Source organism: Oncorhynchus masou, chromosome 33, assembly GCF_036934945.1.
Source record: "Oncorhynchus masou masou isolate Uvic2021 chromosome 33, UVic_Omas_1.1, whole genome shotgun sequence".
NCBI lineage: Eukaryota > Metazoa > Chordata > Actinopteri > Salmoniformes > Salmonidae > Oncorhynchus > Oncorhynchus masou.
In genome coordinates this window covers 4,746,529-4,771,022 of record NC_088244.1, presented here as the reverse complement: position 1 = coordinate 4,771,022, position 24,494 = coordinate 4,746,529, and the positions used below count along the sequence as shown (strand labels likewise).

Sequence of the window (24,494 nt, the reverse complement as noted above, 5' to 3'; positions counted from 1 at the left end):
GCCACGCGGCCGATGTCCCCCAGCCACGCGACTGATCAAGCAACACAACCATTTTTTTGGGGACCAGCCCACCGCCTTCTCTGCCCATCGTTTATCAGTCCAGCTCTCTTTCAGTCTCTCTCACATTCCAATCCTCCCCTCTCCTCTCCCACACAATCCTGTGGTGGGTCTGGGCTGTTTGTCTGGTGGAGAAACTCTGCTGTGTGTGTGTGTGTGTGTGTGTGTGTGTGTGTGTGTGTGTGTGTTATATATGCGCTGAAAGGACAGCGTAAGATAGCTGACAAATAAGCACCGTGTCTTCATGTAGGCCTTCAGCCACCCCAGACAATTTCATTTTCTGTAGCAACGGTGGATGTGGTAGTTTCACTACCTTAACACACAGATGTGGGATATAATTAAATGTATAGTGAAAGAGGGGGAAGACGTCATTCCCCCATGTATTTCAGTTAGCCTCGTTTTAAGCGTGAAAAAAAAAAAAATCAACCACCAAAATAACAGAAGAGAGTTAGAACCAGGCTTGAAATCTACACTTGGCTATTTGGAAATAGCCACGCATTTAACATTAACATTTAAGTCATTTAGCAGATGCTCTTATCCAGAGCGATTTACAAATTGGTGAATTCACCTTTTGACATCCAGTGGAACAGCCACTTTACAATAGTGCATCTAAATCATTTAAGGGGGGGGGGGGGGTGAGAAGGATTACTTATCCTATCCTAGGTATTCCTTGAAGAGGAATTCAAAATATTTTGGAAACAAACTACAAAGGTAAATATTAGCAAAAAAAAATGTACATTTTCTGTCACATTTAAAATGGTTGAAAATCTGTGTGACTTCACTACAACATCTAACTAGCTTCATTTAAAACATGTTTTTAAGTTACGGTTATCTACAAACTTAGCTAACAAATTAGCATGTTAGTTACAAGAACTTATTAAATGAAAAATTCCCCCCCCAAAAAAGTTGTTGGCTAACCCTTGTTAGCTAACTCACTGGCTAACCCTTGTTAGCTAACTCACTAGCTAACCCACTGGCTAACCCTTGTTAGCTAACCCACTGGCTAACCCTTGTTAGCTAACCCACTGGCTAACCCTTGTTAGCTAACCCACTGGCTAACCCTTGTTAGCTAACCCACTGGCTAACCCTTGTTAGCTAACCCACTGGCTAAACCTTGTTAGCTAACCCACTGGCTAAACCTTGTTAGTTAACCCATTGGCTAAACCTTGTTAGCTAACCCACTGGCTAAACCTTGTTAGCTAACCCACTGGCTAAACCTTGTTAGCTAACAATCTGGCTAAACCTTGTAAGCTAACTAACTGGCTAACCCTTGTAAGCTAACTAACTGGCTAACCCTTGTAAGCTAACTAACTGGCTAACCCTTGTAAGCTAACTAACTGGCTAACCCTTGTAAGCCAACTAACTGTCTAACCCTTGTAAGCTAACTAACTGGCTAACTCTTGTTAGCTAACAAACTGGCTAACCCTTGTAAGCTAACTAACTGGCTAACCCGTGTAAGCTAACTAACTGGCTAACCCTTGTAAGCTAACTAACTGGCTAAACTTTGTTAGCTAACTAACTGGCTAACAAACTGTCTAAACCTTGTTAACTAACTGGCTAACTAACTGGCTAATCGCTTTTTCTCTCTCCAACATCCTCAACACATTGTTATATTTGTAGCTTATTTTTTTTGTTGTTGTAGTATTTTAACTAAAAATACATGCAGTTGACTTATGCAATACATTAGGAGAAAAAAAAAAAACAGACGCAATTCTTTATTCCTCCGGTCCACATTATGGAAGTTTATCGTAGTTCCCCAGAACAGTGTGTTTGTAATGAGCACAACGGGAGAAAGTGGGAACATGGAAGTCCAGCTGTGTATTGACAGGGGTCACGGTTTTATGTTGAAAGTCAGTGGGGGGGGGGGGGGGGGGGGTTTGGTTGCTTCAATAGAGAGTGATCACATTCGTCAGAAAACAGCTTAATTTGTGACACTATTTGGCTGGCAGTCACACAAGTAAATGAGATTACAATGAATACAATAATAATAATAATAATAATAATGTCATCCTAATCTGCCATTTTTTACCAAAAGTAGTCTGGCTACACTGAAAAACAGTAGCTCCACATCAGAGTGCTGTCTGCTGATAGAATGATGGAGAACAGTAGCTCCACATCAGTCTGTCTGCTGATAGAATGATGGAGAACAGTAGCTCCACATCAGAGTGCTGTCTGCTGATAGAATGATGGAGAACAGTAGCTCCACATCAGTCTGTCTGCTGATAGAATGATGGAGAACAGTAGCTCCACATCAGAGTGCTGTCTGCTGATAGAATGATGGAGAACAGTAGCTCCACATCAGTCTGTCTGCTGATAGAATGATGGAGAACAGTAGCTCCTCATCAGAGTGCTGTCTGCTGATAGGATGATGGAGAACAGTAGCTCCACATCAGTCTGTCTGCTGATAGGATGATGGAGAACAGTAGCTCCTCATCAGAGTGCTGTCTGCTGATAGGATGATGGAGAACAGTAGCTCCACATCAGAGTGCTGTCTGCTGATAGAATGATGGAGAACAGTAGCTCCACATCAGAGTGCTGTCTGCTGATAGAATGATGGAGAACAGTAGCTCCACATCAGTCTGTCTGCTGATAGGATGATGGAGAACAGTAGCTCCACATCAGAGTGCTGTCTGCTGATAGAATGATGGAGAACAGTAGCTCCACATCAGAGTGCTGTCTGCTGATAGAATAATGGAGAACAGTAGCTCCACATCAGTCTGTCTGCTGATAGAATGATGGAGAACAGTAGCTCCTCATCAGTCTGTCTGCTGATAGAATGATGGAGAACAGTAGCTCCCCATCAGAGTGTTCTCCACTCGGATGAGAATTGAGAACTGAAGCACAAAATTAGTCTGATGCCTAGCAACAATTACAATAAGCATTTTAAATCTACGTTTACAAAAACACAGCAAGATATTTCTATGCTGTCAAAAAAAACAACAACGTGGAATTCTGTGTTCACGAGCAACTTAAACATAGGTGTCGTGTGACGTTGCTAAATTAAAAAAGATGACAGGGCATCAGTGTCAACTTGCTGCCGTGTCTGAGAAGTCAAAGTCCTTTGGATGAGTTATTTGTACAGCTGCCACCATCTTGATTTCTTTGCGTTTAACAGGAAATACAGCACAGGGAAACAGGAAGTGATAGAGACAGAGTCATTGCCAGGTTGAGCTTGAGCTCCCTCAGTGTAGTACTACAAGCCATTTCCCCAGTCTCATACAGCAGGCTTTTAAAGTTTCCCCAAGCAGAAGAGATCTAGTCTGACAGAAGGGACTATACGGGGTTAGTCGAGGATAGACAGCAACTCTTTGGCAAACCAACAGCGGCGCGTTAAAGCATGGCAGAACTTAGTGGAATGTACCGATAGAAATATATTATGTATAAAAAAAAAAAAACTTCTGACACATAGAATAAAAGAATCACGTCAGCTCTACTCGTGACATTTCTATCGGCAAAAAGGTGAAACAATATCTGCGTACTGAACGTGGGAAAACTCCGTCACGACGACACCCAATGCACCGGGATAACTCGGAGACCCTGCATCTTTCTGACAAGTTAAAACTAGACTGTATTATATTTAAAAAAAAATAGAAACCTGCTTATATAAAACAGATGGTATCATGGGAATGTGAGTTTTCACACACACAAACGCAGCAGGCAGAGGAACCCACAAAAGGACAAGTGTTATAGAGTCAAGATCACAATGATACAGTAGCCAAGGTACACTGCAGACACTGGTAGCCCACGGCAGGTGCTCTCAAATTGAATTTGAGGGTGAGAGAGAGAGGTAAACTTTCTCATTCCACTCGCCAAGTTTCTCAGTGGTTCTGACATAGCTAGAAAACAGACCGGCTTAGAGATGTACAGGCCTGAACTGTGCCAGGCTGGCTGTCCGATTCACGCTACAAGGCCAAACCATGCTGTTCTGACTCAGATGTCTGTTCACCTTGTCCTTTTCATAGTGTTGAAACATTAAGCCACGTTTCAGTTTGGTTTTCTTTTAAAAACTCATTGACTGAAATTAGTTAAATGACTTGAATTCCATTTTGTACATGTTTTACCCCCTCCCCCCTCTGAGCTCAATACGCACATTGCCGTTTCTCTAGATATAAAATTAGGTCAAGCCAGAACTGCGATGTAGTAGGGAGTTGAAGTTTTCAACAGGCCAATATTCTACATAGTTAATTAATAAATGTTCTGCACTAAACTACAATGACCATACTCTATTGTCTGGTCAATTTTAATTTTTAATTTATTTTTTAAACACACCTGCTTATGTTAGTGTGGGGGGAGACGGAGAGACCGAAAGAGAGAGAGAGACCGAAAGAGAGAGAGAGAAACCGAAAGAGAGAGAGAGAAACCGAAAGAGAGAGAGAGAAACCGAGAGAGAGAGAGAAACCGAGAGAGAGAGAGAAACCGAGAGAGAGAGAGAAACCGAGAGAGAGAGAGAAACCGAGAGAGAGAGAGAAACCGAGAGAGAGAGAGAGACCGAGAGAGAGAGAGAGACCGAGAGAGAAACCGAGAGAGAAACCGAGAGAGAGAGAGAAACCGAGAGAGAGAGACCGAGAGAGAGAGAGACCGAGAGAGAGACCGAGAGAGAGAGAGACTGAAAGAGAGAGACAGAAAGAGAGAGAGACAGAGAGAGACAGAGAGAGAGAGAGAGACAGAGAGACAGAGAGAGACAGAAAATGGGCGATGGAGAGCAGTTACTTGGCCAGGTATCTACCTGAAAACACATGATCTAAATGATTGATAGTTCAGTCATAAAATCACACCTTAATTACTTTGAAAAACGACTAAACGAGTGAGCAGCAGCACTACGGAGATGAGATGACTTGGAACTAAATAATATAAAGTAATCAAATAAAACTAATGTAATAGACACAATAACTGAAATATTTAAAGTGAATGACGGTTCGTAAGTGATCAGCAGTAATGGACAGTCAACTACCATCACAGGACTTTCATTATTTAATTCTGTCTTAAAACATTCAATCCACGTAATGCATTTAAAGTTGTTAGTTTTATATTAATTATTTAAAAAAATATGAATATATTATAATTATCATCTTCAAATAATATTTTTGCAGGAATCTCCTTGCGAATGATTTTGCCGAAGATTATATGTATCACCGCCGGTGACACACACACACACATTTTTTTTTTTAAATAGTCAAACTGAACATTAAACTGACCATTAAAAAAAGCACTAAAATGGCTCAGCACTAAGTTTCCAGATTCCAGAAACATAGCCAGGCGCGACAGTAGAAATCAGATATATCTGGCGAGAGTGGTCCTCTGTTAGCATGAGCATGACGCTAGCAACGCTAAAAAGTCATGGGTTCAATTCCACATATACAAAAAAAAAAAAAAAAACTACAATGTATGCAGTCACTGTACTGTAAGTCTCTTTGGATAAAAACATCAGCTAATTTAAATATTTATATCTGAGGAGGAGGAAGAGAATCCATTAACTTAGGCTACTTCAATCACTGATGCTGACTGATACACCTTCACTATCAACATCAAAAAAATAAAAGAATAAAGGTTTTTGCTCCCTCCATTTTGACTTGGTAATATATGTGGCATTTTAAGACTGAACAGGGTTTAAAAGACTTGATTTAAAATGGCTTCTTCACTCAAATCTAAAAGATGCTAGGATGATATGCTACAATATTACCGCATGATCGGGAACTAGAAGTACAAGCATTTTTTCGCTACACTCGCATTAACATCTGCTTACCATGTGTATGTGACCAATAACATTTGATTTGAATCATGCTACTTATAAAGACGCAATGGGGCCGTTTGAACGTTGAAATTACAGAGAGTTACAGCACGAGTCATCATAAACGGCAAAAGGAATATTAGAGTAGGGTCAGAGGTCGAAGTAGACGGACGTGATTGTAAAAGCCTACGGATCACATCTGCCTTGATGTTCACTTCAGTGCACTCACAGGGCCACGCCGCACTCACAGGGCCACGCCGCACTCACAGGGCCACGCCGCACTCACAGGGCCACGCCGGTCTACACTAAGAGCCCTGACCAGGCCAGAAGGATAGAAGGGAACAGCAGAGATCTTCTAGAACACATATGTCAGAGTCAAGGCCCGCGGGCCACATCCGGCCCGCGAGAAGGTTTTTTACGGCCCCTGGGATGATCTTGATTTATTATTAGAACCGGCCCGCAGACCGCAGCAAGCCGGCAGCCCGCAGATCTTTTACACGCACCAATACTACATTTCCCACAATGCAACGGTGACGCACCGAGCAGTAGGCTGCTTCATTTCAATATTTGAATCACCGCCAGGTTTGAATCACCGCCAGTTCAAGGCATTTCTGACGGAGTTAGAAACGGAGCATGGTGATTTGCCTTATCACACAGAGGTGCGATGGCTAAGCCAGGGAAAGGTGCTTCAAAGATGTTTCGAGCTTCGTGAGGAGATTTGTCTGTTCTTGGACAGCAAAGGGAAAGACACAACACAACTCCGAGACGAAATGTTTCTGTGTGAAATGGCTTTTCTGTGTGACATTACGAGTCATCTGAATGCAATGAACTTGCAGCTGCAGGGTCGGGATCATGTCATCTCTGATATGTACAGTACAGTGAAGGCATTTAAAACCAAACTGACTCTGTGGGAGACGCAGATGCGGAAAGAAAATTTGAGCCACTTTCCCAGCTGCCAGACCATGAAAGAGAAGCTCTCTACCAGTGCGTTCCCGAGCGCACAGTTGGCTGATAAAATAGGTATGCTTGCCGCTGACTTTCGACGCCGATTTGCTGACTTTGAAGCACAAAAAAGCAGGTTGGAACTGCTCGGTAACCCATTTGCTGTTGACGTGGAAAGCTCACCACCAAACCTCCAAATGGAGTTGATTGACCTCCAATGCAATGATGCACTGAGGGCAAAATATGCGGCAGTGGGTGCTGCGGAGTTCGCCCGTTTCCTCCCCGACACAATGCCCCAGCTGCGCATCCAGGCTGCTCAAACGTTGTCTATGTTTGGCAGCACATACCTGTGTGAACAACTTTTTTCTTTGATGAACCTGAACAAAACATCACACAGAAGTCGACTTACTGCTGAACACCTCCACTCAATTCTGAGGATTTCCTCAGCTCAGAGCCTTACCCCGAACATTGATGAACTTGTGGAAAAGATGGGACACCACCAAGTATCACCCTCAACCTCAAACAAGTGAACATTACTGTGCAATCACATATTTAGAGTTTTTACTCAGTTCAAGTTTAAAAGTTAAAGTTTAATATTTGTTTTCACTGCATGTTACTTCTCCTTAAACAAAGTGTTGTTTTTGATTAATAGATTTTTGCACTTTATTTTATTGTATTTCAATCCAATTATATTTTAAAAATATTTCAGTTGAGTGGATGATAGAAAATTGCTATTATTGTTTTTTTCTTTGAAGTAAATTTAGCCCACTTTTGCTAAAATAGAAAATATAGGCTACTGATGGTGCCTTGAATACCGGTTTCTTTCATTTAATGTTCATGTTATGGGGATTTTTATATAAAGGAAATTTGTCTTTTGTGTCTGTTGAAAATTAAAGATTACTGACAGAGCCATAAGAAAATATTGCTTTATTTATCTGATCATATTGGAATATATTTGTTAGGTTTTCAGTAGGTTCAATTAGGTTCACTAGACTATATGCGTCATTTAAAAATTTTTCAATGAACATTCGAACAGTCCGGCCCTCGGCTTGTAGCTAAATTTTTTATTTGGCCCTCCGTCCATTTGACTTTGACACCCCTGTTCTAGAACAATCGATTGCCTGACGTTACGTTACTGCGATAAATTGATGTTATTTTAACAACCTAAAAAGAAGAAGAATATTACAGATTACATTTTTTAAATTTAAGTCTCAATTTTTAATGGGATCTTCTACTTACGCATTGGAGGTCTGGACATCCTGCCACCCCTTGGTGAGGTTCTGTTTGAGCTCGTTGAGGGGGCTCAGCCCCAGCTTCCTCTTTATCTCAGCAGAATGCTTCTCTTTGGCCAGGAGCACCTGTCTCAGGGTGTTGATCTCCTCCTCCACCTGACAGCAACACAGCAGAGCATTCAACCACTGGCTGGGTCAAACCTAGTTATGAACATTACCATTGTCTGAAAACAAAAAACTTCCACTCAAATGTTTGTGGGACCGACTGTTAGTAAATCCAACTCAGTCAAAAAGGGTTGTGATCAGATTAGAGCACAGGGACAATAAACAGACAGAACACAAGGCCTATATTGGTTCCAGCCGACAGACGCCGGCAGACGGAACCGTACCTTGACGAGCTCAGAGCGGATCTCCTCAGCCACCTCCTCTGTGAGCCCCGGGGGCAACGTGTTGATGGAGGACACCCCCACGGCTCCGACCTCCACGGGGACATCTGTCCGAGGGTCTGCTCCTCCTGCAGGGCCCAGGCCCTTGTTGGGAGAGTTCAGGTTGATGTCTGGGTCAAGAGAGAGAGTGGGGGCAGGGGGGCATGCTGAGTTGAGAGAGAGAGAGAGAGTAGAAGGCCTTGAATTGATGTGTTAGTGTCATCTACAGTAATAATAATAATAATAATAACTTTATCGGTACAGCGCTTTTCAATACAAGTAACAAAAGTGCTTCACATCAAATAAAAGTGCTAACAAAAACAGGTAAACAAAATGATAGCTAATTAAAATGACATGAACAGCATCTTCATTAAAAAAAAAAAAAAAAAAAAAAAAAAAAAAAAAAAAAAAAAAAAAAAAAAAAGTCTCTCTTCAGCAACGATCAGCACTGTTCTCCTCTGGCAGACCGCTCCTCCTAAGTCCAGGGGTCCTAATGCCCAGTCTCCATTTTCTGTCAACCTAAAGAGCTTGGAATGGTCAACAGTGCCCTGCCAGAGAACCTCTGGCTGCAGCCTGGCTCGTAGGGAGATTTGTGGACAAATGAACAAAGGTTATTTACAATCTGAGTTCTAGCACGTCTGGCTGCCAAATAGAACCACCTCAGATTTTATATCATTCAGATGAATTTTTTAAAATTTAATTAAAAAAATATTTTAAAAAAATATTAAAAATTGTCAGACATTCAACATTTGGGGTCAGCAAGACACTGGTGAAGGGTCACTACGCTAGCTTGGTCACTGGGTCTTTGTCAATAGAGCTGTGTGTCATCTGCATAGATGAAACTTCAGCGAAACGGAAAGCTATGATTGCGAATGATGTCACCAAGGGGGAGGATATACATGGGGAGGGGGGGGGGGAATTGGTCTCAGAATTGACCCGAGGGGGACACCATAGTGAATAAGTGCCGGGGACGACACGGAAACACCCATTCTCACTGAGAAACGTCTGGCACAAAAGATATGACCTGAACTAGTCGAGGGCAACGCCGGAGACTCCCGCCCACCTCTCCAGCCATGATGCTATTGATCCCGAGTATCAAACACAGAACTGAGATCCAAATGAACTAGGATAGCCAACACCGTCAGCCAACAGAAGGTCATTACGGATTTTCAATGAAGTCGTTTTCGTGAAGTGGGCAGAAGCCAGACTGGAAGTCTCCAAATAAGTTGTTCATACTCAAACTGCTTGAAAACAACTTTTTCCAAAATCTTAGATATTTAATTATATAGATAGATAAAGAAAGGTCTAAAATGATTTAGTCAGGAGTGGTCTAGATCGGGCTTTATAAAATGAGAGGTTGGAACAGAGACAAAATGTTAGGGCCAACAGGGAACTATTTACAATAGACAAAATGTTAGGGCCAACAGGGAACTATTTACAATAGACAGAATGTTAGGGCCAACAGGGAACTATTTACAATAGACAAAATGTTAGGGCCAACAGGGAACTATTTACAATAGACAAAATGTTAGGGCCAACAGGGAACTATTTACAATAGACAAAATGTTAGGGCCAACAGGGAACTATTTACAATAGACAGAATGTTAGGGCCAACAGGGAACTATTTACAATAGACAGAATGCTAGGGCCAACAGTAGTCAAGTAGGGACCACGCCCAAGGGGCAGGGGAAGGTCTTCATGTGAGGAAACATATCAAGGAGGGACTCGAAAGGATATTTGCTCCAATGTGCAAAAATGAAACCGCAAACTGTCACAAAGTAGTTGCCTCAAGCGTCTCCTGACCAGAAATGCTGGTATGGAGCCAACTACTGTCAATTTTGGGATCTAATATTTTCTATAAAGAATCGTAAAAACTATTGGCAGAGATGATGGGGGATGCGAGCATGTCATTTAGTCGAAGTTAACTTTTTATTTTTTAAAGAGCGAGTGTGGTCATTTAAAATAATTTTTTTAAATAAAAATCAGGTACAGGCAGACCATGTATTATGGATATTCTAAAGTAATCTGTCATAGGTCATAGGTCATTACAACCATTCACCAAGTCATCTCTGTGAAGACAAGAGGACAGAATCAGTGGGATAGGAAAACCCATGTCCATTTACTAACAGTGGTGGTGTTTATGATGAGAGAGAGAGAGGGGACAGTGGTGGTGTTCATGATGAGAGAGAGAGAGGGGGGACAGTGGTGGTGTTCATGATGAGAGAGAGAGAGAGGGGGGACAGTGGTGGTGTTCATGATGAGAGAGAGAGAGAGGGGGGACAGTGGTGGTGTTCATGATGAGAGAGAGAGAGAGGGGGGACAGTGGTGGTGTTCATGATGAGAGAGAGAGAGAGGGGGACAGTGGTGGTGTTCATGATGAGAGAGAGAGAGAGAGAGAGGGGACAGTGGTGGTGTTCATGATGAGAGAGAGAGAGAGAGAGAGAGAGAGGGGACAGTGGTGGTGTTCATGATGAGAGAGAGAGAGAGAGAGAGAGAGGGGACAGTGGTGGTGTTCATGATGAGAGAGAGAGAGAGAGAGGGGACAGTGGTGGTGTTCATGATGAGAGAGAGAGAGAGAGGGGACAGTGGTGGTGTTCATGATGAGAGAGAGAGAGAGAGAGAGGACAGTGGTGGTGTTCATGATGAGAGAGAGAGAGAGAGAGGACAGTGGTGGTGTTCATGATGAGAGAGAGAGAGAGAGAGAGAGAGAGAGAGGGGACAGTGGTGGTGTTCATGATGAGAGAGAGAGAGAGAGAGAGAGAGGGGACAGTGGTGGTGTTCATGATGAGAGAGAGAGAGAGAGAGAGAGAGAGAGAGGGGGCAGTGGTGGTGTTCATGATGAGAGAGAGAGAGAGAGAGAGAGAGAGAGAGAGAGAGTGGACAGTGGTGGTGTTCATGATGAGAGAGAGAGAGAGAGAGAGAGAGAGGGGACAGTGGGGGTACCGGTACAGAGTCAATGTGGAGGCTATATACAGGGGGTACCGGTACAGAGTCAATGTGGAGGCTATATACAGGGGGGTACTGGTACAGAGTCAATGTGGAGGCTATATACAGGAGGTACCGGTACAGAGTCAATGTGGAGGCTATATACAGGGGGGTACCGGTACAGAGTCAATGTGGAGGCTATATACAGGGGTACCGGTACAGAGTCAATGTGGAGGTTATATACAGGGGGTACCGGTACAGAGTCAATGTGGAGGCTATATACAGGGGGTACCGGTACAGAGTCAATGTGGAGGCTATATACAGGAGGTACCGGTACAGAGTCAATGTGGAGGCTATATACAGGAGGTACCGGTACAGAGTCAATGTGGAGGCTATATACAGGGGGTACCGGTACAGAGTCAATGTGGAGGCTATATACAGGGGGTACCGGTACAGAGTCAATGTGGAGGTTATATACAGGGGGTACCGGTACAGAGTCAATGTGGAGGCTATATACAGGGGGTACCGGTACAGAGTCAATGTGGAGGTTATATACAGGGGGTACCGGTACAGAGTCAATGTGGAGGCTATATACAGGGGGTACCGGTACAGAGTCAATGTGGAAGCTATATACAGGGGGTACCGGCACAGAGTCAATGTGGAGGTTACATACAGGGGGTACCGGTACAGAGTCAATGTGGAGACTATATACATGGGGTACCGGTACAGAGTCAATGTGGAGGCTATATACAGGGGGTACCGGTACAGAGTCAATGTGGAGGCTATATACAGGGGGTACCGGTACAGAGTCAATGTGGAGGCTATATACAGGGGGTACCGGTACAGAGTCAATGTGGAGGTTATATACAGGGGGTACCGGTACAGAGTCAATGTGGAGACTATATACAGGGGGTACCGGTACAGAGTCAATGTGGAGGCTATATACAGGGGTTACCGGTACAGAGTCAATGTGGAGGCTATATACAGGGGTTACCGGTACAGAGTCAATGTGGAGGCTATATACAGGGTATTACGGTACAGAGTCAATGTGGAGGCTATATACAGGGGGTACCGGTACAGAGTCAATGTGGAAGCTATATACAGGGGGTACCGGCACAGAGTCAATGTGGAGGTTACATACAGGGGGTACCGGTACAGAGTCAATGTGGAGACTATATACATGGGGTACCGGTACAGAGTCAATGTGGAGGCTATATACAGGGGGTACCGGTACAGAGTCAATGTGGAGGCTATATACAGGGGGTACCGGTACAGAGTCAATGTGGAGGTTATATACAGGGGTACCGGTACAGAGTCAATGTGGAGACTATATACAGGGGGTACCGGTACAGAGTCAATGTGGAGGCTATATACAGGGGTTACCGGTACAGAGTCAATGTGGAGGCTATATACAGGGGTTACCGGTACAGAGTCAATGTGGAGGCTATATACAGGGTATTACGGTACAGAGTCAATGTGGAGGCTATATACAGGGGCTATCGGTACAGAGTCAATGTGGAGGCTATATACAGGGTGTTACGGTACAGAGTCAATGTGGAGGCAATATACAGGGGCTATCGGTACAGAGTCAATGTGGAGGCTATATACAGGGGGTACCGGTACAGAGTCAATGTGGAGGCTATATACAGGGGGTACCTGTACAGAGTCAATGTGAAGGCTATATACAGGGGGTACCGGTACAGAGTCAATGTGGAGTCTATATACAGGGTGTACCGGTACAGAGTCAATGTGGAGACTATTTACAGGGTGTACCGGTACTGAGTCAATGTGGAGACTATATACAGGGTGTACCGGTACAGAGTCAATGTGAAGGCTATATACAGGGGGTACCGGTACAGAGTCAATGTGGAGTCTATATACAGGGTGTACCGGTACAGAGTCAATGTGGAGACTATATACAGGGTGTACCGGTACTGAGTCAATGTGGAGACTATATACAGGGGGTACCGGTACAGAGTCAATGTGGAGGTTATATACAGGGGGTACCGGTACAGAGTCAATGTGGAGGCTATATACAGGGGTTACCGGTACAGAGTCAATGTGGAAGCTATATACAGGGTATTACGGTACAGAGTCAATGTGGAGGCTATATACAGGGGGTACCGGTACAGAGTCAATGTGGAGGCTATATACAGGGGGTACCGGTACAGAGTCAATGTGGAGGTTATATACAGGGGGTACCGGTACAGAGTCAATGTGGAGACTATATACAGGGGGTACCGGTACAGAGTCAATGTGGAGGCTATATACAGGGGGTACCGGTACAGAGTCAATGTGGAGGCTATATACAGGGGCTATCGGTACAGAGTCAATGTGGAGGCTATATACAGGGTGTTACGGTACAGAGTCAATGTGGAGGCTATATACAGGGGCTATCGGTACAGAGTCAATGTGGAGGCTATATACAGGGTGTTACGGTACAGAGTCAATGTGGAGGCAATATACAGGGGCTATCGGTACAGAGTCAATGTGGAGGCTATATACAGGGGGTACCGGTACAGAGTCAATGTGGAGGCTATATACAGGGGGTACCTGTACAGAGTCAATGTGAAGGCTATATACAGGGGGTACCGGTACAGAGTCAATGTGGAGACTATATACAGGGGGTACCTGTACAGAGTCAATGTGGAGGCTATATACAGGGGGTACCGGTACTGAGTCAATGTGAAGGCTATATACAGTGGGTACCGGTACAGAGTCAATGTGGAGGCTATATACAGGGGGTACCGGTACAGAGTCAATGTGGAGACTATATACAGGGTGTACCGGTACAGAGTCAATGTGAAGGCTATATACAGGGGTACCGGTACAGAGTCAATGTGGAGTCTATATACAGGGTGTACCGGTACAGAGTCAATGTGGAGACTATTTACAGGGTGTACCGGTACTGAGTCAATGTGGAGACTATATACAGGGTGTACCGGTACAGAGTCAATGTGAAGGCTATATACAGGGGGTACCGGTACAGAGTCAATGTGGAGTCTATACACAGGGTGTACCGGTACAGAGTCAATGTGGAGACTATATACAGGGTGTACCGGTACTGAGTCAATGTGGAGACTATATACAGGGGGTACCGGTACAGAGTCAATGTGGAGGTTATATACAGGGGGTACCGGTACAGAGTCAATGTGGAGGCTATATACAGGGGTTACCGGTACAGAGTCAATGTGGAGGCTATATACAGGGTATTACGGTACAGAGTCAATGTGGAGGCTATATACAGGGGCTATCGGTACAGAGTCAATGTGGAGGCTATATACAGGGTGTTACGGTACAGAGTCAATGTGGAGGCAATATACAGGGGCTATCGGTACAGAGTCAATGTGGAGGCTATATACAGGGGGTACCGGTACAGAGTCAATGTGGAGACTATATACAGGGGGTACCTGTACAGAGTCAATGTGGAGGCTATATACAGGGGGTACCGGTACTGAGTCAATGTGAAGGCTATATACAGTGGGTACCGGTACAGAGTCAATGTGGAGGCTATATACAGGGGGTACCGGTACAGAGTCAATGTGGAGACTATATACAGGGTGTACCGGTACAGAGTCAATGTGAAGGCTATATACAGGGGGTACCGGTACAGAGTCAATGTGGAGTCTATATACAGGGTGTACCGGTACAGAGTCAATGTGGAGACTATTTACAGGGTGTACCGGTACTGAGTCAATGTGGAGACTATATACAGGGTGTACCGGTACAGAGTCAATGTGAAGGCTATATACAGGGGGTACCGGTACAGAGTCAATGTGGAGTCTATATACAGGGTGTACCGGTACAGAGTCAATGTGGAGACTATATACAGGGTGTACCGGTACAGAGTCAATGTGGAGACTATATACAGGGTGTACCGGTACAGAGTCAATGTGGAGGCTATATACAGGGGGTACCGGTACAGAGTCAATGTGGAGGCTATATACAGGGGGTACCGGTACAGAGTCAATGTGGAGGCTATATACAGGGGGTACCAGTACAGAGTCAATGTGGAGGCTATATACAGGGGGTACCGGTACAGAGTCAATGTGGAGTCTATATACAGGGGGTACCGGTACAGAGTCAATGTTCGGGGGCAAAGGTTAGTCGAGGTAATATGTACATTTAGGTAGAGGTAAAGTAACTATGCATGGCTAATAAACAGAGTAGCAGAACCGTAAGGGGGGGCACAAAGTTAAAGGATTCTAACAGGTTAAGAAACTTCCCCGCCACCACCACAGCCCGACAGCCTGGATTTATTTTTTTGTAGATAAGAAAAAGGCTGGAGGGGGTGGTTTCATTTTATAGAACTAAAATCCTTGGGGTTTATGCCAAATCTCACGCAACATGAAAATATCACTGTAAATAATTAAAATCATTGCCTACGTAGAGATCTTCAGATTTGGCAGGTAGCCTAGTGGTTAGAGTGTAGAGGCGGCAGGTAGCCTAGTGGTTAGAGTGGAGGGGCGGCAGGGTAGCCTAGTGGTTAGAGTGGAGGGGCGGCAGGGTAGCCTAGTGGTTAGAGTGGAGGGGCGGCAGGGTAGCCTAGTGGTTAGAGTGGAGGGGCGGCAGGGTAGCCTAGTGGTTAGAGTGGAGGGGCGGCAGGGTAGCCTAGTGGTTAGAGTGGAGGGGCGGCATGGTAGCCTAGTGGTTAGAGTGGAGGGGCGGCAGGGTAGCCTAGTGGTTAGAGTGGAGGGGCGGCATGGTACCCTAGTGGTTAGAGTGGAGGGGCGGCAGGGTAGCCTAGTGGTTAGAGTGGAGGGGCGGCAGGGTAGCCTAGTGGTTAGAGTGGAGGGGCGGCAGGGTAGCCTAGTGGTTAGAGTGGAGGGCGGCAGGGTAGCCTAGTGGTTAGAGTGGAGGGGCGGCATGGTACCCTAGTGGTTAGAGTGGAGGGGCGGCAGGGTAGCCTAGTGGTTAGAGTGGAGGGGCGGCATGGTACCCTAGTGGTTAGAGTGGAGGGGCGGCAGGGTAGCCTAGTGGTTAGAGTGGAGGGGCGGCATGGTACCCTAGTGGTTAGAGTGGAGGGGCGGCAGGGTAGCCTAGCGGTTAGAGTGGAGGGGCGGCAGGGTAGCCTAGCGGTTAGAGTGGAGGGGCGGCAGGGTAGCCTAGCGGTTAGAGTGGAGGGGCGGCAGGGTAGCCTAGCGGTTAGAGTGGAGGGGCGGCAGGGTAGCCTAGCGGTTAGAGTGGAGGGCGGCAGGGTAGCCTAGTGGTTAGAGTGGAGGGGCGGCATGGTACCCTAGTGGTTAGAGTGGAGGGGCGGCAGGGTAGCCTAGTGGTTAGAGTGGAGGGGCGGCATGGTACCCTAGTGGTTAGAGTGGAGGGGCGGCAGGGTAGCCTAGTGGTTAGAGTGGAGGGGCGGCATGGTACCCTAGTGGTTAGAGTGGAGGGGCGGCAGGGTAGCCTAGTGGTTAGAGTGGAGGGGCGGCAGGGTAGCCTAGTGGTTAGACTGTTGGACTAGTAACTGGAAGGTTGCAAGATCAAATCCCCGAGCTGACAAGGTACAAATCTGTCGTTCTGCCCCCTGAACAGGCAGTTAACCCACTGTTCCTAGGCCGTCATTCAAAATAAGAATTTGTTCTTAACTGACTTGCCTAGTTAAATCAAAATGAAATAACCCAATCTTGACACGGACAGCTGCTCGATTTACAGAGTTAAAATCAGGAGAGTTAGAGGACCTCCTCTAACATTGAACTGCGCTACGGGACATTCCATGTTTCCATTGTCCTCGTCAGCCAATTATGACAGAGGAGCAATACCAGGCTATCAGTCAGTTTATTTTGGTTTTAGAGGGGTGGATCAGCTTTAGATTGTCTCGCTTCCATCATATGTAATTGTCTGCATCATTTCCAGTCCCATAGATAGGTATATAGATAGGTAGATAGGTAGGTAGGTATATACTTTTAATATACCTTTCTTTATTATTCCCCAAACCGTCCCACCCCTCCCCCAATTGGAGTAAACTAATAAAACAATAACACATGGGCTTCTACCTTCAGTTTATGCCCATTACATGCATTTTTACAGACACAATCTATTTTACAATAGTTATATTTGGTTTGTTTTTAGTCCTTCCTCTATTTCTGATGTCCATCCAGTTTGATTTCTATTTGCAACTGTGCTATTTCACAAAAGTTCTGACACACACACACACACACACACACACACACACATACATACATGGTATGTTTTTACATTTGTTATCTTGTTAGTCCCACCCTTCAGTCCCTTCAGCTCCATTCAACCCCTCCCATCTCTCTCTCTCAGCACCATCCAGTCCCTTCAGCTCCATTCAACCCCTCCCATCTCTCTCTCAACACCATCCAGTCCCTTCAGCTCCATTCAACCCCTCCCATCTCTCTCTCAACACCATCCAGTCCCTTCAGCCCCTCCCATCTCTCTCTCTCTCAACACCATCCAGTCCCTTCAGCTCCATTCAACCCCTCCCATCTCTCTCTCAACACCATCCAGTCCCTTCAGCCCCTCCCATCTCTCTCTCTCTCTCAGCACCATCCAGTCCCTTCAGCTCCATTCAACCCCTCCCATCTCTCTCTCAACACCATCCAGTCCCTTCAGCTCCATTCAACCCCTCAGTATCTAACTAAATGCTGGTGTTCCTGGCTCCAACAGTGCAGTACTATCTAACTAAATGCTGGTGTTCCTAGCTCCAACAGTACAGTACTATCTAACTAAATGTTCCTAGCTCCAACAGTGCAGTAATATCTAACTAAATGCTTGTGTTCCTAGCTCCAACAGTGCAGTATCTAACTAAATGCTTGTGTTCCTAGCTCCAACAGTGCAGTATCTAACTAAATGCTGGTGTTCCCAGCTCCAACAGTGCAGTACTATTCTAACTAAATGCTGGTGTTCCTAGCTCCAACAGTACAGTACTATCTAACTAAATGCTTGTGTTCCTAGCTCCAACAGTGCAGTAATATCTAACTAAATGTTCCTAGCTCCAACAGTGCAGTAATATCTAACTAAATGCTTGTGTTCCTAGCTCCATCAGTGCAGTAATATCTAACTAAATGCTGGTGTTCCCAGCTCCATCAGTGCAGTAATATCTAACTAAATGCTGGTGTTCCTGGCTCCAACAGTACAGTACTATCTAACTAAATGCTTGTGTTCCTAGCTCCAACAGTGCAGTAATATCTAACTAAATGTTCCTAGCTCCAACAGTGCAGTAATATCTAACTAAATGCTTGTGTTCCTAGCTCCATCAGTGCAGTAATATCTAACTAAATGCTGGTGTTCCCAGCTCCATCAGTGCAGTAATATCTAACTAAATGCTGGTGTTCCTGGCTCCAACAGTGCAGTAATAGCTAACTAAATGTTCCTAGCTCCAACAGTGCAGTAATAGCTAACTAAATGCTGGTGTTCCTAGCTCCAACAGTGCAGTAATATCTAACTAAATGTTCCTAGCTCCAACAGTGCAGTACTATCTAACTAAATGCTTGTGTTCCTAGCTCCAACAGTGCAGTACTAACTAAATGCTGGTGTTCCTAGCTCCAACAGTGCAGTACTAACTAAATGCTGGTGTTCCTAGCTCCAACAGTGCAGTAATATCTAACTAAATGCTTGTGTTCCTAGCTCCAACAGTGCAGTACTAACTAAATGCTGGTGTTCCTAGCTCCAACAGTGCAGTACTAACTAAATGCTGGTGTTCCTAGCTCCAACAGTGCAGTAATATCTAACTAAATGTTCCTGGCTCCAACAGTGCAGTACTATCTAACTAAATGTTCCTAGCTCCAACAGTGCAGTAATAGCTAACTAAATGCTGGTGTTCCTAGCTCCAACAGTGCAGTAATAGCTAACTAAATGTTCCTAGCTCCAACAGTGCAGTAATAGCTAACTAAATGCTGGTGTTCCTAGCTCCAACAGTGCAGTAATATCTAACTAAATGTTCCTAGCTCCAACAGTGCAGTAATAGCTAACTAAATGCTGGTGTTCCTAGCTCCAACAGTGAAGTAATATCTAACAATTCCCACATATCTAAAAGTAAAAGAATTAATAAATATAAAAAGTAATTATCTTCCCTGCACTAGCGAGGGTCTTTAAAAAAACATTTTGTAGTCCTCCCTCTGATCACCTAAAGCAAAGGTCCTGTGTGACGATGGTGTCAATATCACAGTAGTTGGCCAGAACCATGAGCAGGAGGGAGTCGATGTCTCGGACACTGGCTCCCGAGTGACAGTGGACCTTGGGTCCGTTCACAGACCGTAGGGAGGCAAAACAATCCGTAGCCTAATAAACTGCATGGTTTCCCCGCGTCGTAGTGGGAGGACCAAACACCATATCATTTAGCGACTCCAAAAAGCAGAATATTGTTCTGTTGTTACCAAGACAACGGTGAGTGTTCCCGAGTGGCCTAGTTATAGTTTCAGACTAACGAGTACTGTGATTCAGGCATCGTCCTGGCCCTAGATAAGACTACAAGAGATGACGTCACATGTTGTAGTACAACACCGGTTTAATAGATCACCACTGTATTACGGGGTCAACATGAAGCAATAATATAGCTGGAGAGTAACAGAGTAACCTAGTTACACACTGAAATGAGACGTCTGTAGTTAAGACATTTGCGACCAAGCCCACTTTTTCATTTAACTAGGCAAGTCAGTTAAGAACAAATACTTATTTTCAAATGACAGCCTACCAGGGAACAATGGGTTAACTGCCTTGTTCAGTGGAAGAATGGCAGATTTGTACCTTGTCAGCTCGGGGGATTTGATCTAGCAACCTTTCGGTTACTGGCCCAACGCTCTAACCACTAACACCCCTCCCCTCTTGACCCGATGCCACATTGTAACACATTTGAGGATGAACGCATGTTCACCTAATCACGTCCTATCAACCGTAACGAGTAGCTACAGTATCCAGGGCAGGGTGAGAAGAGGCTGAAGAACAGAAATATAGCATCCGGTCCTAGTTATTTATCGTTTGTCTTCGGCAGGTTGAGCTCAGTTGGCATCTTGATTAGCCGGCACGATGATTACATCATATATTCATAATGACGGGTGGCTGCGAGAATGTACAGCACAACTGCACATTTCTCAGGTAGCTAGCTACAGTGCCTTCAGAACGTATTCCTGCCCATTGACTTACTCCACATTGTGACAGCCCAAATTCTAAATGGATTAAAATATGTTTTTGTTGTTGCCACACACACACACACACACACACGTTAGAAATTGCAGCAACATTTTTTGTAAATTAAATACAGAAATCTAATTTACATAAGTATTTCCCACCCCTGAGTCAATACATGTTGTTAGAACGCCCTTAGGCAGCGATTACAACGAAGTCCTTCTGTCTGTAAGAGAGTTGCACACTGGGATTGTACAATATTTGCACATTACTCTTTTTATTTATTCTTCAAGCTCTGTCAAAATTGTTGATCATTGCTAGACAACCATTTTCCAAGTCTTGTCATAGCTTTTCAAGCCAATTTAAGTCTGAAACTATAACTAGGCCACTCGGGAACACTCAACGTTGTCTTGGTAACCAACTCCAGTGTATATTTGGTCTTCCGTTTTAGGTTATTTTCCTGCTGAAATGTCCATTTGTCTCCCAGAGTCTGGTAGAAAGCAGACAACCAGGTTTTCCTCTAGGATTTTGCCTGTGGTTAGCTTCATTACATTTTTTTTGTATCCATAAACTCCCCAGTCCTTAACGATTACAAGCATACCCATAACATGCTGCAGCCACCACTATGCTTGAAAATATGGAGAGGGGTACTCAGCAATGTGTTGTATTTGTCCCAAACATAACACTGTGTTCAGGACAAAAAGTTAATTGCTCAGTCAAATTTTTGGCAGTTTTACTTTAGTGCCTTGTTGCAAACAGGATGCATGTTTTGGAATATTTTTATTCTGTTCAGGCTTCCTTCTTTTCACTCTGTCATTTAGGTTAGTATTGTGGAGTAACTACAGTGTTGTTGACCCATCCTCAGTTCTCCCATCACCGCCATTAAACTCTAACTCTGTGGTCACCAACCAGCCGATCGCGGTCGACCTCCCAAGGCATTCCTAGTCGATCACCAAACATTTCTATAAACAATGATAAGCCTAGCATTCCTATTTTTGTAGTGTTGGCGGTAGGTGCACTTGATTCAGCAGCCCTAGTGCTGTTGGGGTGTAGGTGCACTTGATTCAGCAGCCCTAGTGCTGTTGGGGGGTAGGTGCACTTGATTCAGCAGCCCTAGTGCTGTTGGGGTGTAGGTGCACTTGATTCAGCAGCCCTGGTGCTGTTGGGGTGTAGGTGCACTTGATTCAGCAGCCCTAGTGCTGTTGGGGGGTAGGTGCACTTGATTCAGCAGGCCTAGTGCTGATGGGGGGTAGGTGCACTTGATTCAGCAGCCCTAGTGCTGATGGGGGGTAGGTGCACTTGATTCAGCAGCCCTAGTGCTGATGGGGGGTAGGTGCACTTGATTCAGCAGCCCTAGTGCTGATGGGGGGTAGCTGCACTTGATTCAGCAGCCCTAGTGCTGATGGGGGGTAGGTGCACTTGATTCAGCAGCCCTAGTGCTGATGGGGGTAGGTGCACTTGATTCAGCAGCCCTAGTGCTGATGGGGGTAGGTGCACTTGATTCAGCAGCCCTAGTGCTGATGGGGGGTAGGTGCACTTGATTCAGCAGCCCTAGTGCTGATGGGGGGTAGGTGCACTTGATTCAGCAGCCCTAGTGCTGTTGGGGTGTAGGTGCACTTGATTCAGCAGCCCTAGTGCTGTTGGGGTGTAGGTGCACTTGATTCAGCAGCCCTAGTGCTGTTGGGGTGTAGGTGCACTTGATTCAGCAGCCCTAGTGCTGTTGGGGGGTAGGTGCACTTGATTCAGCAGCCCTAGTGCTGTTGGGGTGTAGGTGCACTTGATTCAGCAGCCCTGGTGCTGTTGGGGTGTAGGTGCACTTGATTCAGCAGCCCTAGTGCTGTTGGGGTGTAGGTGCACTTGATTCAGCAGCCCTAGAGCTGTTGGGGTGTAGGTGCACTTGATTCAGCAGCCCTAGTGCTGTTGGAGTGTAGGTGCACTTGATTCAGCAGCCCTAGTGCTGTTGGGGGGTAGGTGCACTTGATTCAGCAGCCCTAGTGCTGTTGGGGGGTAGGTGCACTTGATTCAGCAGCCCTAGTGCTGTTGGGGGGTAGGTGCACTTGATTCAGCAGCCCTAGCGCCGGGAAGGCAAAGTGTTCCCATTTTGAACAAATTTCATGTGTCTGATGATAGAACTCTGCCTACATGGCAGGTCCAGAGAGCAAATCAAGTGCACCGACAAGCCTACCACAAGGCCAATCAGATGGCTCAGATCACAGTGTCTGCAGAGTTACCTTCGAGCCATAGGACTGTAAAAAAATAATAAAAAAATAAACCTTGAGCACACAGGAACGTTGACACTGTGAGATTTCAAAAATCAACAAAGAAAGCAAAGAGCTGCTGAATTTGCGTAAGTTGATGTTTGAGTTGTTATTCAGAACTGTCGACACATTAGAAAACACTTTTCTAAGCCATAAAATGTGCTACAAACAGCACTGCAGCTGCAATGAATGAGTGTAATATATATATATACCACTGTTCCCCGGTTGGCCGTCATTGTAAATCAGAATTTCTTCTTAACTGAGTTGCCTAGTTAAATAAAAGAAATAACTAATCGGTCCAGTACTGTTTTTAATATGTTAATGTGAGTGGAGGAATGAGAGGACCATTCTCCTCAGTGAATTTCATAAAAATAGTAAAGAAAAACTAATCGAGTCAGTAAAAAGAGTTGTTTAAAAAATACCTTAGCGTTCGCGGACTGCCAATCAATAGTAGATGTGTCACTGTCAACAAAACTTGAGCTGGCAGACTAATAAGCTACCTGGGTGAGTTCTTGGCTGGTCCCTGCAACCTTGGCTCATTGGGACGTCCCGACGGGTGCTAACGTTACTTCGCTTGAAGTTTACATTTCTAATGGTTAACATAAAGGGTTATAGGGAAGGGCAAACTCATTCCACGGAGGGTCCAAGTGTCTGCGGGTTTTCGGTCATCCCTTCTACTTGATTAATTAATTTAAAAAGGTCACTAATTAAAAGAATCTGGTTGTCTAAGTCTTAATTGAAAGGGGGGGGGGAAACGTGCCTACTACACAGGGCCCTCCATGGAATGAGATTGACACCCCTGGACTAGTTGTTATTGTGGGGACGTCCCAAGGAATCCAAGTAGCACTGTGCTTTACCAGCTAACGTTAGCTTGTGAGAGCTAAATAGCGTACTAGCTAACTAGCAAAGTAGCCTTTGTATACAAAATAAATATATATACGCTATTAAAAAGCACAAATATCGTTAATTTATTTTTTTGTAAGATAAAAAATATTTTAAAAAACGGAAAAAAAAATCTAAATAAGGAGTATACCAAGTTAATTGAAAAGGTTTAAACAAAAGAAATGTCATCATAGTAACACGGCTCTCTCCGGTCCCCCATTTTCCAGAACGGCTGTGTTGCTGCGTCGGGCCCCAAGTTGCATTCATAGCTGCAGTGTGCACCATCACAAACACATAATATGTATTCATTTCCCCCCCAAAATCAACCAACGTTAGGACAAACATGTCTCATATTCAACAACAATTACATGTCAGTAATAAACGTTACCTTGACCAACGTCCATGGCGTCGAATTGAGCGGAGTTTTTTGGGGAGCTTTATAGCAACAAACAAAAATAAATATGTAAGTTAGATTATATATATTTTTAAAGGTGGCTAGCACAGCGCCGTCCACTCAATCAATTGAAACCTTTGAGCCTCTCCGTGTGTTTGACAGGATTCCACAATAACAAAACACGTCGAGGGAGACGTACACGAACAAGGGGTATATTCATTACGTCTCGCACCGGAAACCGTTTAAGCACCAAACGGGGACGGGCCCTACTGCCTAGCGCTATAATAAGAACGGGATCTATCTGAATGTGTCCAATAGAAACTCTTATTTTCGTTGCAAAACGTTTTTTTCCGTTTAGAGGAAACGGTTTCTGTAGAATCGGCGTAATGAATACACCCTAAATACTACCTACTCACTCCAATAAATGGACACACTCTTTTCACGCCACTTCAATGAGAAGTGATTTTCGTAACAGGTTAGGAGAGCATTTTCGCTAACTTTAACATCAGTGTCCTAACCTGCTACGAAAAAGTAACTTCTGTATCGAAAGTGGCATGAAAAGTGTTA

General features: G+C 44.8%; 1 protein-coding gene across 7 annotated transcripts in view; it reads right to left on the bottom strand.

Moving 5' to 3' along the window:
* tpd52l2b (tpd52 like 2b) overlaps window positions 1-24,171 on the bottom strand; it is a 50,470-nt gene extending 26,299 nt beyond the window's left edge. For 3 of the 7 annotated variants that reach the window (XM_064956210.1, XM_064956211.1, XM_064956216.1), the window contains exons 1-3: window positions 23,922-24,169; window positions 8,349-8,551; window positions 7,967-8,115 (exon numbers count right to left, since the gene is read on the bottom strand). In XM_064956210.1, coding sequence (XP_064812282.1) covers window positions 7,967-8,115; window positions 8,349-8,551; window positions 23,922-23,937 — 368 coding nt within the window. In that variant the 5' untranslated portion in view covers window positions 23,938-24,169. Of the gene's footprint in view, window positions 1-7,966; window positions 8,116-8,348; window positions 8,552-23,921 lie in introns of all 7 variants that reach the window. The other 4 variants (XM_064956213.1, XM_064956214.1, XM_064956212.1 and 1 more) reach the window with 3 other exon arrangements.
* Window positions 24,172-24,494: the final 323 nt, after the last annotated feature.